Source organism: Camarhynchus parvulus, chromosome 14, assembly GCF_901933205.1.
Source record: "Camarhynchus parvulus chromosome 14, STF_HiC, whole genome shotgun sequence".
NCBI lineage: Eukaryota > Metazoa > Chordata > Aves > Passeriformes > Thraupidae > Camarhynchus > Camarhynchus parvulus.
In genome coordinates this window covers 5,377,939-5,394,913 of record NC_044584.1, presented here as the reverse complement: position 1 = coordinate 5,394,913, position 16,975 = coordinate 5,377,939, and the positions used below count along the sequence as shown (strand labels likewise).

At 52.0% G+C, this 16,975-nt stretch overlaps 1 protein-coding gene across 1 annotated transcript in view; it reads left to right on the top strand.

The window, feature by feature from the left end:
* Positions 1–16,975, top strand: part of LMF1 (lipase maturation factor 1) — a 139,023-nt gene that overhangs the window by 48,393 nt on the left and 73,655 nt on the right. Inside the window, 1 exon segment of the mRNA XM_030958167.1 lies at positions 10,009–10,074. Coding sequence (XP_030814027.1) covers positions 10,009–10,074 — 66 coding nt within the window.

Below are 16,975 nucleotides of genomic sequence, written 5' to 3'. Positions count from 1 at the left end.
CTGTGGTTCTCAGCCGTGATGTGGATTGTGGAGTGAATTGACACCAAGCATAGCCAAACATCCCCAATTTCCTTAAAAATTGATCTGATCACCAATTTCCTTCCTGCTTTCCTTCTAAACTGGGATCTGCCTGAGATTTTTTCCTGCAGATGTGTCTCATAAATTCTGAATTATGGGGCAGGCTGGATATGAAGGAAAACCGTGCTTCCCAAACATCTCTGTTCCCGTTATCCCTGTGCTGCTCTCAGCTTTGCCAGGAGAGCAATAACTCCTGATATTTTTGGGAAGAGACATGTCCCTGTGTGCCTGGGACACTGATATATCACCGACAGCCACGGGAGGGGAAAACATGGAAAGGTCATTAAATGGAGACCCCCACAAGCGAGTGATTGATGGGATCTTTAATGTTTTGGGGCCTGAAGTCGTGTAGGGTTTCTCTTGGGCTGGGGGAACAGCTCAGCAGGCAGTGGGAAGGAGAAGGATCCTCCTGGAGCACCTGCTCCCAGTGCATCTTTGGTTTCCTCCTGAGCTGGCCAGGAGCTCAGCACGTGCAGCAGGAGTTTTCCCAGTGGGATTGGCAGGGGTGGCGCTTTCTCCAGGAAATTTGGCTTTCCCACGTGGTTCTCCCGGGATTCTCTGGGCTGGTTGGGGTGAGGCTTTCCTTGGGAAATCCTCCAAGCAAGCAGCATTCCCTGGGGGCAGCTGGGCTTTCCTCACCTTGTGCTGGGTGTTAGGAGAGCGTTTTGGGAACGTTCCTTGGGTGGGTGAGGTGGTGTCTCCTCCCCAGGTTCCCATCCCAGTGCTCTCCTGTTTTCCACAGTCCCTTCCTGAACCACGGGGCTGATTTCACTTGTCAGCCCCTTTTCCCTCCGCTCAGTGCCTCATGTTTGGGATCTTTTTTTGTGGGGCTCTGACAAGCTGGGACTTTGCACGGAGCAGAGCTGGCCTGGTTTGGAGGAGGATGTTGGAGGAAGGCTTGGAACGAGACGATCTTTAAGGTCTCTTCCAACACAAACCATTTCATGATCAGGGAGTTTTGCTGTTTCCTGGCTAAACCTCCTCCCAAAAAATCACGTCCAGACCTTGCTGTGTTGTGCACAGGAGCTGGCTGGGCTTGTTTAGGGAGAAGTGGGATAATCCCAGCTGTGGTGGGAGGCGAGGAGCTCAGGCAGGCGCTGCTGCCGGGGTTTGATTGGCAGCGAGTGCTGGGCTGAGCTCAAATATTGCTGCCTTTTTAAAAGGCATAATTACGTGATTCAATCTATATGTTTGATGTTCCTAATCATCCATTAGAGCAGGATGTAAAGAGGGATGCTTCCCAGGAACATGCCACAGAATAGGGGCTCTTTGTGTGAGCCGGCAGCTCGTTAGGCAGTGAGTGATGCAAACACACATTTGCAGGGCTGCTTTCCCTCACAAGAGCTCGGTGGTTTGATGGCTTCGTCATTTTGTTTGTGACTCTCTGTCACTCGGATTTCCTGAGGCTTGGAAGATGCCAGGTGTGGGTTTGTGATGCCATCAGAGTCACGAGGTGGGAGGCAGAGGTGTGTGCTGAGATTTCTGCCACTCCTCAGGCAAAGGGATGAGAGGGCCCAGCCTCAACTTGCTCCAGGAGGGTCAGATTAAATACTATTATTTCTTTTTTCTCTGAGGGAATGGTCAGCATTGGAATGAGTTGCCCAGGGAGGTGGTGAAGTCACCATGGAAGTGTTGGAGACATTGGATGTGGCGCTGGGTGGTCCTGGAGGTCTCTTCCGACCCCAGTAATTCTGTGATTCCAACCACACAGCACATTCTGTGCTAACCAAGCCACAGGGACTTCCCAAGAGGAGCAGCCCCACTGCCAGCAGGGTCCTTGGCGTGGTGGCACTGAGGTGTTTTGTCGTCTGCAGCTGCCTGGGGACTCTGCTGTGCTCTCCGAGCCCTGTCCCTCTCTCCAGGAACACAAATATTTGATCCAGCGGGCAGAGTTGCTTTTCCAGCTGCTCCATTCCCTCGGTGCTGGGTGGGTTTGGGGGGGTGTCAGCCCCTTCTCCCAGCCCCTTGCTGCAGGCTGAGGGTCCTGAGGGAGCTCCTGGCAGCCCTTTTCCCAAAGTGCAGAGTTTAATAATCCATGATTCCCAAAAAATGGATTGGTTGGAACCAGCATCTTCCTGAATCTTTTGAATTCCCAAAGCCCAGTCCCACTGGTGCCAGCTCTGCCTGGAGCTTTTTGGGGAGCTTCTGATTGAACCCCCATCCTGTGCTTCCAAACTGGAAAGGTTCCTGCTTCATTTTGGGGTTGTTTTGGGGGTTTTTTGGGCAGCAGCCTTGCTCAGGAGCTCCCCATCAAATACACCTCGTGGCTAAAACCCCATTGAGCAAACATTAGTCCTGGGTTTTTCCTGCAAGGCCTGAGAGTAGGTGACAGCTTCATGGAGTCCATACATTCCGGGGAATTCCCTGCTGCAGGTGAGAGCCACGTGCTGGGGGAGCCCAAATTCCTGCCCAGGGCTGGACTGGAGCTGCTGAATTGCCAGCATCATCCTGGGGAAAGCCTGGAGCAGCTCCTTGTGCCCTGAAAGTCCTCAGGGATTGTTAAAGTAAACCATAAAAGAGAGTTTCTGCTTCTTCATCAGGGCAAGGGCTGAGGGGCGTTGTGGGAGCTCAGAAATGTGAGAATTTGGCTGTCATCAACACCTGCCTGCAACTGCAGCAGCGCTGAGCGCACCTGGAAGCTGCAGGAGCAGGGGAATGGCATCTCAGGGGGGTTTGGGAGGAGCCCTGGGGCAGCAGCTTCATCCTCCAGCCCTGGGGTGGCTGAGGGGGCAGTGCTGGGGGGCTTCTCCTGATATCTCTGCCCTGGGCTGTTCCTGGCTGACCCCTGGGCTGCGAGCTCTGGCTGCATCCTGGGCGCTGGGTTGGTGTCCAGCAGCACTTCCCTGGATCTCTCAGCCCTGCTGGGATGTGCCCATCATCCAAAGCACTCCTGGGCCACTTGTGCCCACTTGATGATGTTCTGTGCAAAGAATATCACCCTGGAATGGTTTGGCTTGGAAAGGATCTTAAAACTCTTCCAACTCATCCAAAGGATCTTAAAACTCATCCAAGGATCTTAAAACTCATCCAGTTCCAAGCCCAGCACCTTCCACTGTCACAGGTGATCCAGCCTGGCCTTGGACCCTCCCAGGGATGGAGCAGCCACAGGAAACAGGGAAAACAAGGAAAAATTCTCCCTGCTGGGGATGCAGAGAGGAGATGGGGGAGCTTTGAGCATCAGGGGTGCAACAGCAGGCTGGAAAATGGGAATAAACAGGGAATGGAGGTGGAGCTGTGCCTCACAGAGGATCCCAGCCATATGGAATGAGTTACCAGGGAAGGTGGCTGGGGCAGTGAGTGTGAGTCTGAGACATCTTGATTACTTTCTGCAGGAAAGGATTGAAGAGTGGAGTGAAAAACCAGGGAAACGGGATTTAAAGCACATTACCACTTTAATTTAAAAGTGCCCAAAGCAAGGAAATTCAGACTTAAAGCTGCCAATCTCTGCCTGGCTGCTGCAGGTGTTGGGGCTGGGAGGACTCTGGGGTCTGTGTCCAGATGGGTCCTGGGGCCATGAGGCCAATCCCGAACTTTGGGCTTGTCCCAGGAATGAGATCCTTTAATAGGTGTGTTCTGTGATAATTCTATTCTTTATAACAGAAATGTGGTTTTTTTAATAATCTGCCCTGTGTGCAGTGCCCTGGACCCCTTCTCAGTGTGATGCCCTTTAAAGTGTTGCAGGGTCTGGGATGGGTCCCTCAGGAATGATTTTCTTCCCCGTTTTATCCTCCCAGTTTGGAGAGCCCTTCCCAGGAGCTGCTCCCTCTGCTCCTCCTCATGTCACACACGAGGTTCTGAGGAGGAATTTAGGGGCAGTTTAGGGAATTTAGGGAATTTTTGGGAAACCCAAGAGCATCTTTTCCACTTGGGATTTGTGACTTGGCTGTGCCTCCCCTTGCTTTGCTTCCTGTAAACAAAATTTCTCTCTAATTTTTTTTCCCACTTCCCAGATTTCCCTTTCTGTGAGGATGGCCCCCCCTCTTCCCAAATCCAGGCTCAGCCCCCCTGAGCTGTTCAGGAACATCCTCGGAAGTGGCTGCAGAACAGAGGAGTTGGGAGCAGCTTTTGGCAGGCAGAGACTTAGAAAATAATTTCAGTCCTTTGCTGTTTCTAATCTACACAAGAGATATTTTCCCCTTTTGCAGGAGGATAAAAGATCATTTAAAGTGACAGTTTTGGGGGAAAAATAGTACAGGAAGAATTATAATAATCAAATTTTTTCCCCTTAAATTATCACAGTTTTTTCCTGTGGATTTGTCCATCTTTCTCTGAGATGTCTTTTCACAAAAAAAGGATCAATTCCTTCCAGATAATTTATGCATCACTTGCTATTTAATATGTTTTTAAACAGTTCTGAATTTTCTTTGCTGTTAAAAAATATTTCTTTTAACCCACTGCAGCAAATCCTTTCAGAACCTTGCGGTTCATGTGAAACTCTCGGCGTTCCTTGTTTTGTTTTTGCTTGGAGCCTGTTAAAAGTGTCAGGACGTGGGTGGCATTTGAAAGGTTACTGGAAAGGGTGGGGCTGTGATTAGCTAAGAAGGGAGATGAACTTTCTGGCAAAAATAAGGAAGACTTTGAAGCAAACAGAATCTGAATGCCTGCAGAAAAATTGAATCAAATGGAAGCTGGAATCGGGGCGATCCCGAGGTGCAGGAGGGGGGAGCAGCAGCAGAATCCAGCGGATGTAGATGTCAGCTCGGTGACAGGCGTGCCCTGATCCTGGGCATTATGGGCCTGCAATGGAGAATAATTATTCTAATTTGTTTTATTACATTAGCGTGGGTAGGAGGGAAGAAAGGGAGCTTTCTTCGCTGCCTTTCTCATTATTCCTCGGCGAGCACGGCGGGGCCAGCTCCCGGCTCCCGCGCCGGCCCTTCATGGGAATTTTTGGAAAATGATGTCTGCAATGTTCTGACCTTTGCCGTCCCAGCTGCAGCCTCCTCCTCTCTGCAGGGATCCCACACTTGACTCCTTAGCAACCTCCTTTGTGCCTCTGATCTCTCTCCATTTGTCTGTAATGGCCCTTGGCAGCGGGACTTGTTGTTCCTTGGTGGCTGGAAAAGGCAGGAGCCGCCGATGCCAAGGGTTTTGCAGAATCCCTTTCACCCACTGCTCCAGCGCTGCCTTCAGAGCCCCCCAGATGCTGCTGGTGGCTTCTCAGAGGGGCTTTTTGGGGGATTTGATGGAGGGAAACAGCAGCAAATCAAAGGAAGCAAAGTCAACCCCAGGGAGTTCTCCTGCGAGGCTTCCGCCCATGCGGGGCTTTGTGGTTGTGGTGGCTCTGGTTTGGCTCTGGGCAGGTTCTGAGCTCCTGCAGGATGACCTGAGCTCCTGCAGGTTCACCTGAGCTTCTTCAGGTTCTCCTGAGCTTCTTCAGGTTCTCCTGAGCTTCTTCAGGTTCTCCTGAGCTCCTGCAGCTTCTCCTGAGCTCCTGCAGCTTCTCCTGAGCTCCCGCAGGTTCACCTGAGCTCCTGCAGGTTCACCTGAGCTTCTTCAGGTTCACCTGAGCTCCTGGGGCCACCTCAGAGCCCCTGTGTGCAGGGGGCAGCAGGCAGGTGGGGTTTTCTCCCCTGGATCATGGCAGGATCCTGGAAAGGTCCCTCGTGGGCAGGGACACCTCCTGCTGTCCCAGGTTACTCCAAGCTCCATCCAGCCTGGCCTTGGACACTCACAGCGTTCTCAGGGTGGTGTGGAGGTGCCAGGTTTGGAGCTGGACAGGGCTGGGATGGACAAGGTGCAGAGCAGAGCCAGCTGAGGAGCACAAAGCCGTCCTTCCCTGGCTATGGAATTGTAAACCAGGGGGTGGTTTGGGTTGGAACAGACCTTAAAGCCCATCCTGCCGTGGGCAGGGACACCTGGCGCCATCCCAGCCCCATCCAGCCTGTCCTCAGACCCTTCCAGCCATGGAGCGTCCTGTTACTCCTCTCTTCTCATGGAAGGAGCAGCAGGAACCTGAATTCAGTGAGGTTGGTGGGAACATCAGGTGCAGCTCTGGTGCTCACCCTTGGCTTGCTGCTGTCACCGCTGCGGCAGAGGCTGTGCCTGTGTCACCTGTTCCCTGTGGGACATTCCCTGCAGGACAGAAAACCTGGGATCCAGCTCATCCTTCCTGCACCACGGACCTTGATCCATCAGCAGCGAGGGACATGGGGAAGGTCTGGGGCTCTGAGGGGGTTTTGGACCCCCAGCTGAAGTTGGTCTCGTTGGATTCCTCAGGTTTAGGTTCTCCAGGAGCCTCTTCCAGCCCTGCCCTATAATCCTGAAATGGTTTTATTTTTAGCTGTCACCTTCGGAAGCTCCTTCCTCTCCCACACACTGGGGTCTAAATTTGTCTCAGAATACCCTGGTGAGGGTTTGGCTTTCACAGAGATGGTGAAACCACTTTTCCTGTGGGTAGCAGAGGTGGGAAGTGCACGGAGCTGGGATTTTCCCTGGAAGCTTCCCTTATTTATAGCAGGAGCAAAATGAAAATCTAGAATTTAGTTGGGAACTTTGGGTGGGTTTTTGCCCATCTTTTGTACGGCAAAGACATAGAAAGGTCTTTAAATTGACTCTAAATTTATAACGTGGGTGCCCCATTCCCCACCCTTCCCTCTGGAGCTGGGATCAATAGGGAATTTTGCAGACATAGCTTGAGTCACCAAGCTTTTGCTCAGCTTCCCGTGCTATTGGCCTGTCTGTACCATTTTTTTCAGAATTAATTTTGGGCTGAAAAAGTCTCAAAGAAGTGCTTTGTTCCTCCTTGACACTCACTCCAGGGAAAAAAAAAAAAAAAAAAAAAAAAAAAAAAAAGAGGAGAAAAAGGAAAAAAAAAAAGCCGTGGAAAATCTGACATCTGCATTGTAGAGAAAAATCAATAGATAGGGAGGAATATAATTATCCCCCACTCCTGAAGGAATTTTTCAGATATTTTTTGGAACAGTGACTCATATGGGCTTAGGGCTTGAATGACATTTTAATTATTCTGGCTTTTTTTTTTGCTTTGAATCACCCAAGTACAGCAGGCTGGAAGGGGCACAGTTGGGCACAGCCAACGGGGGAAGATGAAAGGGCAAAATTTGGGGATTTGGTGTTGGAGCTGAGCCCTTCCCTCCCCTCAGGTGGGGGCTGGATCCCCCCTGGATCTCTGATGCATCCCACTGGATCCTGTTTGCTGGCATTCTGTAAATATGGGAACACTTCCCCTGCTTTGGGAGTGTTTTATTCCATGTTCAGAGCAGGGCTGGTGTGGGGGCAAAGTGATTAAAGCCAGGAGTTTTATTATCCACCATTAAAGTAAATCTAAAAAAAAAATAAAAATCCTAAATGTAATTTTCCTTGCCCTGTGAGAAATGCTGCTGGATTTAATTGCCCTTAATTAATTAGGGGAGTTTGGAGTTTGGGGTTTTCCAGGTCCAAGCAGGTGCTGCATCTCCATCCTGCCCCGAGCTCCTCGGCCGTGCCCTGCAGGGAGCAAACCTGGCAGGAGAGGAGGAATTGAGCCCATATTTCATTCTGGACCTTAATTCAATCCAGGGGCAACATTTTCTACTGCTCCTGCTGTAAATTCCTGTGACAAGGACCCCAAGTTCCCCCCCTGCCCAGGAGCTCTCATTATCCCGAGGAGTGCCACCAGTGCCCGACCCCGTGTCCCTGCAGCCACCACCAGCAGTGGGAATTTAATAATCCTGGATTCAGAGCCAGGCCACGGAGGTGAAAGGGCCTCTGCTGGTTCACTTGGCCACCTGGTTGCTTGCCTTGAGCTCAGATTTAATTTGTGTTCCTGAAAACTTCCCGATTTCCGGCAGCCCCTGGGATGGGCAGAGCTGCCTGGGTGCTCAGAGATCTTTTCCAGCCTCAGCAGCTCCGGAATTCTGTGATTCTCCTTCTCCTTTCCTGCCTCTCCTGAGCAGAGCTGAAGCCTCAGCACACAGAGATTTTTCTGTGCACGTTTCTTGCTCCAAATCCTTGGGAAAACTGGAAAACTCGGGTGCCAGTGTGGGAGTGAAGTGGCCTCGAAGACAGCTCAGGGTAAAGCTGACTTGAAACCCCCTCATGATGAGAGTGGGAGATTTTTTTATGCTGCAAAACATCTTTGATAGGAAGACTTTCCTGTTTGAAAGCTTTCTAGTAAACAGAAAGGGATGAACTGCCTGAGTGAGTCATTGCAGGGAAAATCGGGATTTTCAGAGCGCTGCTTTTCCCCATCCTCGTTTTAATTGGAGTTTTAATTATCCCTGCTGGATAATAGAGCTTGATAACAGCCCGGGGAAGGGAGGAGGAGGGAAGGTCATCAAGATAACTGTCCTGTTTTAATATTCCAGCATTCCTGCACAGAGCTTCCTCAGTGTGTGCTGGCCCTGCCAGGGCTGGAGCTGCAGCACATCCTGGGAGATGCTATCACCAGATCCTGTAATTTTAGAAAAGCTTGGAGGGCAGGACAGCCTGGGGAGGGGAGGATGGAGTGGCTGCTGACAGTCAGGGTGTCTTGTCCCTGCTTCAGATTTACTTGCTGAGTAAATCCCTGGAGACAGAACTGCTTTGCCATCCCAGAAATCCTGGGTGATATCGTTTGCATCCCTTTTCTGTCAGGCAGGAGTTCATAAACTCTGCTCTGCCCTGTGCTCTCAGCTGTCAGACAGATATACAGCCCTGGGAACTGGATATTCCTGGATATTTCCGAGGTCTGGACAGTTTTGGAGGGTCTTTAACTGGAATTTTGAATTTCTTTTGAGCTGCAAATGTGTTAAACTTTATTTAATGCTGCAAGTGGAGATTTGTTTTAGCGTGAGCAGAGAGGTTGGAGCAGAGGAGCCACTGTGGTCTCTTCCAACCTATTCCAGTTCTGGGAATTTAGATGGAATTCATAAATGCTGGAATCTCCTCCTCTGAGCTCAGATTTTAGCCCTGGAAGGTCACTGATCCCTTCCTCGGGATGCTCCCAGAATCTCCCAGGGTTTTCCTCCTGGGGAAGGCAGGACCATCACAATCAGGGCAATGTCAGAGGCAGGCAAATACCCCCTAATTGTATGCAGATGACAGAGCTGCTTCGGCCTTTTGACTAGTGAAGCTTTCCTCAATTTGGGATATTGTGATCTTAATCAGGGACCTCTCCTGGACATCAAAGCCAGCCTTGATTGCTCGGCTTCCTGCTCCAGCCCATCCCTGCCCAGGTGTCTTTCCTGCTCTGGCCGACTGGTTCCTTTCTGCTCTTCATCTCCGAGGCAAAGAAATTCAATCCCAGTGTTGCTGCCAGCCCTGGAATGGACCCAGTGATTTGGAAATGTCCCCTCTCGTTGTTCTGAGGTCCCAGGGCAGGGGATACCTGCTGGCCCAGCCTCTAACCTGAGGTGGGGCAGAGCTGTCAGCACTGCAGCCAGCTGTGTTTGGGGCTGGCAGCTTCCTTCCCCTGCCCCTCTTTTGTTTCTCTAATTATTTTAATTGCATCTCTGTGTCCCCATCCCTGCTCCGTGTCCCCATCCCCAGCACTGTGGCTCTGCTCCCTTTGCCACAGGCAGCAGAGGTGGCTTTGCCCGAGGGAAACCGTTGGGTTTGGATGTTAAAATTGTGAATCTTGCTGGCTTTTGTCTGTTATCCCAGGGACAGAGCCTGGTTTTTCCTATTGCTGCTTCCCGGGGATGCTGGGAGCGATGCCAGGAGCCCTGGGCTGCTCAGACCTGAGCAAAGGCTCAGCTGTGGCTGAGGCTTCTTCCTGGAAGGGGAATTTGGCATATTCCACAAGGATTTATGTCAGATTTTCAGTAACCAGGCAGTGGAATGAGTCAGATCCATTGTGTTCCCTTGGGAACCACAACTGGACCCGGGCTGTGGATGTGCCGTGCGTCTCATTCAACCCCTGCAGTTTAACCACAGAAGCTGGCACCTTGAGACACCAAACAAAGTAAAATAAAATAATTGTGACAGTATTTTCGCCCTTTTTTCCCTCAGGGGCTGATTAAAATCCGAGGAGATCGCTGCTGGAGAGAGTTAACTTGCATGGATTATCACTACGAGGTGAGTGATGTGCACACAAAACCTCATTTCTCTTGTCTGCTTTTCTTTTGTAAAATAATTTCCCCCAACCTTTTCCCTCCTGCCAGGCAGCTCTCCATGTTTTCCCTCTTTATCCCAGCCTCTGGCACTCAGGCCATGTCCCTGTGCCAGCTGGGTGATGCTGTTTTTTCCCAACCACAGTCCTAAAAGAGCAATTTCTCTCCTTCCCTCCCCTCCCCATCGTGGATCCAGGAGCAAACCTGAGATTTTCTGAGAGCTTGCACTGTAAATCTGCTGCAGGGCAGGGAGAGGAGAAAAGAGAAGGGAGGTTTTTGTGGTGCTGTTCCTGCCTACACCCCCAAAACGTGGCCATCTGACAGAATCAGAGCATCCCTGTGCTCTCCAACATGCACAGCAGATCCTTGGCAGTTCAGAACTCCGTGGGTTTATCTTTTTGACATCTGTTGCAGCGATTATGTTGCATTTTGATTATAAATTGGGGCTTTTTGCTGGCTCTGAGTTCATCCCCTCTCTGGTTCCAGAGGCAAAATTGGCTCCTCTTCTCTCCTCACCTCTATTTTTGCATTTGGGTTTTATAGAAATGGTGGTAGAAAGGAAAATGTTGCATCCAGTGATGTTCCCAGGGTGAGAAGCTCTGGGTTGGTGAAGGGAATGTCCTGAAGGAATATTCCCTTCCCTGGATTCACCTCACAGCCACTGCAAGTTAGAATGTCTCTGCCCTGGAATCTGTGCCCATCAAATATTTGGGAATACAAGTCTGATGATGAGGAGGAGCTGGGGAAGGGGCTCAGCCTGGAGAAAAGGGGGATCAGGAGGAATTTCTGGCTCTGCACAAGTCCCTGCCAGGAGGGGACAGCCAGGGGGGTCGGGCTCTGCTCCAGGGAACAGGGACAGGAGCACAGGGAACGGCCTCAGGCTGGGCCAGGGCAGGTTTAGATTGGATATGTAGGGAAAATTCCTTCCCTAAAAGGGTGGTCAGGCATTGGAAGGGCTGCTCAGGGCAGTGATGGAGTTTCCATCCCTGGAGGTGACCAAAACCCACGTGGATTGAGGACATGGTGATGAACATGGCTGGTGTTGCTGTTGTTGATGATCTCAGAACCTTTCCAACTTTAACAATTCCATAACTTTATGAAATAACATTTTGCAGGTCCAAAAAGCTCTTGTTTGCCTCCTCACCTTTAAATCTCCTTTTCTGTGTCGCTCTCATTTACTTTCACTGGGGTTTCCCCTCACTGTGGGGCTGGGCCTGTCCAAAAGCTGCTGCTCCTTGGCTCTCCCACAGCTCCAAGGATCCAGCTTCACCCCCAGCAAAACCTGGGATGAAAAACCCCTCCAGTGCTGTCCTTCTGATCCCGAGCATGGGGGTGGCTGCAGTAAATTATCCCCTTTTCCAGGCACCTGGCAGCACTTGGGGAAAATGCAGCTCTGAGGCAGCCCAGGCCGGCTCCAGCGCTGACCCCAGCCCACAACAATCAGCCCCAATAATCCCAAATCAATCCCAGCATCAGTCCTGGAGCCCAGAGGGATAATTGAGACCATTCCTGTCAGATCCACAAGGCAGGATCCCCAGCCTGTGCAAGTAATTGGGACCAGGGGCAGGGGGCAGATCTCGTTATCAATATCAATTATTTTAATCCCCACAAAAGAGGCTGAGAGAAAAGGAAAATGAAAGAGGCCAAATTTTGTCCACCAGCAATAATGGAACAAAAATACCTAAAGCTGGGATTCACCTGCTGATTCCAGCCAGAGGGAGGGACAAAAGGGGGCAGCTGAAGAGGGAGGGAGGGAGCTGGGAATCTGCTCGTAATTAGGATGATAAAAGTGGGGATTGGAGCAGGCTGGGGATGGATTTAGGCCAGATGGGTTGTGCTGAGATGTATGTTGGCCACCCCAGCTCTCCTGCTCCAGCACGAGCTGCATCCAAGATCTACATGGGCTCCTGTGCCAAGAGAATTAATGGAAACACATGGCCTCCATCCCTGCCTGGACTATTTATTTGTAGTAGGACCTGCAGCTCTGCCCGTGGAAAAGAACATTTCCACTTTTGTCAGGAGCTGTGGATGGGACAGTCCAGTGGTGTTATGGTTAAATGGGTCATTTTCCCTTCCTCCTTCCCTTCTGGTGTGCAGGGCCTTCATCCCAGCCTTGCTGGAGCTCTCTGTGTGATTTGGAGAGGGCAATGGCATGCCTGGCACAGGAGGGGGATTTTCCTACCAGCCTGACCCTCCTGGGTCCCTCAGGAGGAGATGGGCTCCAGGAATTCTGGAATCTCTCTGTGGGAGAGAATTCAGGCTCTGCTGGAGCTGGAGAAGACTTTGCTCAGCACCAGGCACAGCTTTGGCACCTGGAAGCTGCCTGGGCTGAGGCTCGGGGCATTAATGGTGCCTGTGGGTGCCAGGAGCCCCAGACTCTAATCCCAGCTTGGCAAGACACCACAAACAGGGAATTTCACCTCCTTCTCCCTGGATTTCTGTGCTGCCCAGGCCAGGGGCTCCAAGGTGAGCACGTGGGTTGCGCCTGGAGGGGCTGTGGGGTGGGATCCCAGTCCCTGTGATGTCCTGGAGCTTCGTGTGTCCACATCACCACATCCAGATGGACACGCCTGCGTGGCACCTGGCAGGAGGAATTCTGAAACCTTCCATCCTTGGGTTAGTTTAACCCTTTTTGGGGTTGCTGTTGTTTCAGTGGTTAGAGGGCTCTTTGCCCTGTAAGAAATACCATAAAAAAGGAGTTTTCCCTCAGTGAAGCTCTTCCTGGTGCAGCTGCTGCAGGGAGAAGCTGCTCTGGGTCTCAGGGCTGCTTGGCATTATTCAGGATTATTCAGATTTATCTGCTGTGGGCACCAAGCTTGACAGATCCACAAGCCAGCATTGCAGGCTGGAGCTGGAATTCTGCTTTCCCTGGAGCCTCTGGCATGGATCCCACCGTGCCTGGGACATCCATCCCCTCTGCCAGGGGGACTGAGGCAGCCTCAGGTCCCTGCCTGTGCAACGGGGACACGGCTGAGCGTGTCCCCCTGTCCCTGCCTGCCCCACAGGGATCATTCCCAGAGCCCGGCAGCTCTGGGAAAATCTGCCCTGGAAGGTTCTGAGCCTCTCCAGGCCGTTTCTGGAGCTGGCAGGACATCTGCCAGGTGGGCTGGAGCAGCTTTGCAGCCCCTCTTGGGAGGCACCAGGTCTGAGCCAGGACTGGGATGGGGGAGCAGCCAGGGCCTCACCACTGCCTTGTTCCAGGCTTTATCTGGGGGTGCTGCCTGGCACGGGCACAGCAGGGAAAATCCCAGAGCCCTGCAGAGCTCCCTGCGCCCAGGTCCCCTGGCACGGAGCAGCTCTGGTGGCACAGGCCACCAAACATGGACATTTCTGACCCAAACCACTCCAGGAGGAGCCTCTGGATGCTGGTGGAGGTTTTGGCAGAGCAGTTCTGATAATCACAGGGGGTTTTGGAAGGGCAGGTCCTGCATGGTCTGGTCTCTCCTGTCCCAGCAGGGAGGTGCTCAGGGTGGGATGCAATCCACTGATGCATTTTTCCTACTGGCTGCCAAACTGCTGCTGCTGCTCCTTTTTAATTCCAGACAGATATCTTGGAAAATTCAGCCACCAACTGGTGGGAACAGCTGTGGGAGCAGCTGCTGGGGCAGGAGCCCTGCTGGGCACCGAATCCAGACCGAGTGCTGGGCACAGCCATGGGTCCCTCCTGGGCACCTCACTGACCTGGCCGAGCAAAGGGGGACATGGAGGGGCTGGAGCGTGGCCAGGGAGGGGAATGGAGCACCAGGAGGGGCTGAGGGAGCTGGGAAAGGGGCTCAGCCTGGAGAAAAGGGGGATCAAGGGGGATTTTTGGCTCTGACAGGAGGGGACAGCCGGGAGGGTCGGGCTGTGCTCCAGGGAACAGGGACAGGAGCACAGGGAACGGCCTCAGGCTGAGATTTAATTTGGATATTGGGGAAAATTCCTTCCCTAAATGGGTGTTCAGGCACTGGAAGGGCTGCTCAGGGCAGTGGTGGAGTCCCCATCCCTGGAGGTGACCAAAATCCATGTAGATGTGGCACTTGAGGACATGGGCCAGTGGTGGCTCTGGTGGTGCTGCTGGGAATGGTTGGACTTGATTTCCTTAAAGGTCTTTCCAAGCTGAATTGATTTTGAGGCAAAAGGATAAAGGGAAAGCAAAACTAAACTCCTGGAGCACCAGATCTTGGTCAGAGCTGGAAGTGAGATCCAGGATTTGCTTCCCTGCAGGAGCTCGGGGTGGGTTGGTCACCACAGAGCAGCAAAGTCTGGAGGATTCCACTGAACTCTGCTGAATCCCAGCCCCATTTTAGCTCCAAAAGCGTCGCTGCTGCTGAGAAAATCTTCACTCTGTCCCCAAGACCTTGCACAGCCACAGGGGCCACTCCTGACGGGACAGATTGTCCCTAATTGCTGTGGAAGTGCTGTTCCCAAGCAGAGGCCGTCAGGCAGAGCTCCAGCTCCTGGAGAAGCTCTGGATGAAGCACAATGGCTTTTGTGCCTAATTAGGCCTTGCTGACTGATAGCTGTGCTGATAAGGGCGATAAGGAAGCTCAAACTGCTCCTTAACTGCCTCTTCATTCCTTTTCTCCCTCCTCTCCCCTGGATTAGACCTCGTTAAGCTTTTCATCCAGCTTTTTCCGAGCCATTATGAAACGAAAAGTAAATAATATTTAGCAATCTGTTGGGATGAATCAGAAAATGAGCTGCTTTTATGAGCCCGGATGGCTCAGGGTGGGCTTCGTTCCAACGGTTTGCATGGCTGGAAGGGAAAATGTTCCTAGCAGGGAGAGCAGGTGCTCACATTTAGTGCTGGAAATCCTAAAGTTGCAAATTCAAGCGAGGGAAGTGGTGCTGAATTAAACAGAAAACAATAATTATTAAAGGAAGTCACCATGTAAATAATTTTGGGGATCTTTTTGTTGGTAACATTAATAATTATAAAATATTTATGGAGCATCTTAAGTTTACAGTGCTTGGACCTGTGCCAGGGCCTCAGCACCCTCGGAGGGAAGGATTCCCTCCTAAATTTAATTAAATGCAGAATAGTTTGTGTCTCTGCTCCTTCCCTTGTGCAGGGTGTGAACTTGGAGGCTTTTGCTGGTGGATTTTGCTGGTTCCAGCTCAGGGCTGTGGCTGAGTCTGGCACAGGAGGCAGCCTGGATGTGAGGAGATTTCCCAGATTTCCCCAGAAGTGATTTGAAGGGTTTGTGGAGGTCCAGCAGGGCTCAGGGTGAGCTGGACACGTGGCTGTGAGCTCAGGGCCACTTCTGAGAACTGACCGTGGGATGTGGAGCCTGGAACAGGAAAACTCATCCCCTGGAAGCTGTGTTTCCGTGAAAACAGGAGGGAGACGCGCTGTGCTCCGTCTCTGCCCTCGTGGGACAGCTCTGTGTAGGAACCAGAGCTGCTGTTGATGAGTTCTGGGTAAGCAGAGCAAGGAGGGAACAAAGCTGTGCCCGTGGGGGGCTGTAAATGCAATTTACTTCCATCTCTTGGGGCAAAAGCAAACTGCTCTTTGAGTCCAGGTGACTGATACCAAGGGAAGAACACTCTGGTGCTCAGCTGGTTTTTTTCCTTCCCATTTGATCAGGAGTTTTGGGAACTGACCTTTCCAGAGGCAGAATTGCAAAACCACTTGTCTTTGTTCCCATGTCTGCTGCTCTGGGGGGATTGGAAGCTGAGGATTTGGGGCTCTCTGCTGGGTTTTTGGGGAGTTCCATGAGGCTGGAGGAAGGGCCAAGGGCTGAGCTGGCCTGGGATCAAGGAAATAATGAGATCCATCACAGGGTAAGTGCTTGGAGCAATAATATTGGCAGATAAATGTCAGCAGGACATCAAAAGCTTATTAGGCTGTGTCTGGACTTTGTATGGGGCTCTGCAAGGAGAGCTCGATCTCAGAGAGCTTTCCAGATGAGCCCCAGGTCTCTGACATGGATTCAAGGGATCTTTGAGTGCAGTTTGCTGGAAAGGTTTGTTATTCCCGAGGCTGGGTTGGCTCTGCTCTCCTGGAGGTGCCCATCACTTAAAAAAAGAGGGAGCAAGTGCTTTAGGAGTGGGGTTTGAGCCTGGCTCGGAGGATCTGCCGTGCTGGGTTTGCACAGGTTGGGTTTGCTGGGATAGCACTTCCAGCTGAGCCCGTCTGGGAAGGAGCCCTGGATTCCCAGGGTTTGGAAGTGCTGCAGAAAATGAGGGCTGAGCTCTCGGAGCCCTCCATTCCCAGAAGTGAAACCGTCCTGGTGGAGCTGCAGTCTGAGGAGACGGAGTGATAAATACCGACAGTGATGCCCAGTTAGGCCAGGTTTAACAAGTGGGAAGGGATTCCGGGGTTTGTGCCCTCACAGGATGTGCTGGAAGGACGAGGGTGATTTACAGCACTGGCCTGAGGCAGCACAAAAGCAGATTGACGCCGGGATGTGCTGGGGGATAGTTTATCCCAGCAGAGCAGGCAGGGAAGCAGCTTTCCAGAGGCAGGGCCTGGTGGGAGCAGGGCTTTGCTGGCAGGCAGGGCTGGAGCAGGATCTGCCTCGTGTTCCCCAAGCATCAAACGCACACACGGGTGTGAAGTGGAGTCCCAGCGCCCCAAAATCAGCATCAGTTCTGTGTCCAGGGGGACCAGGATCCTGGCAGGGAATTCAGGAGAAAGGGAGAGGAGTGTCTGGTCAGAGAATTATCAAAATAAAAGGTGGAGCTGCCAGTCAGCATCAGGAAACAGCCCCGGCTTCTCTGGATTGAGGAGGCCACGGCCTGCTGGAGGAGATGGGATGGAGGCAGTGCTGAGGGAGAAGTTACCCAAAGCAGAATCATGCAGGAACTTCTACATGGACTGCCAGGGCACAGGGAATGGCTGCCCGCTGCCAGAGCGCAGGGCTGGATGGAAATGGGGAAGG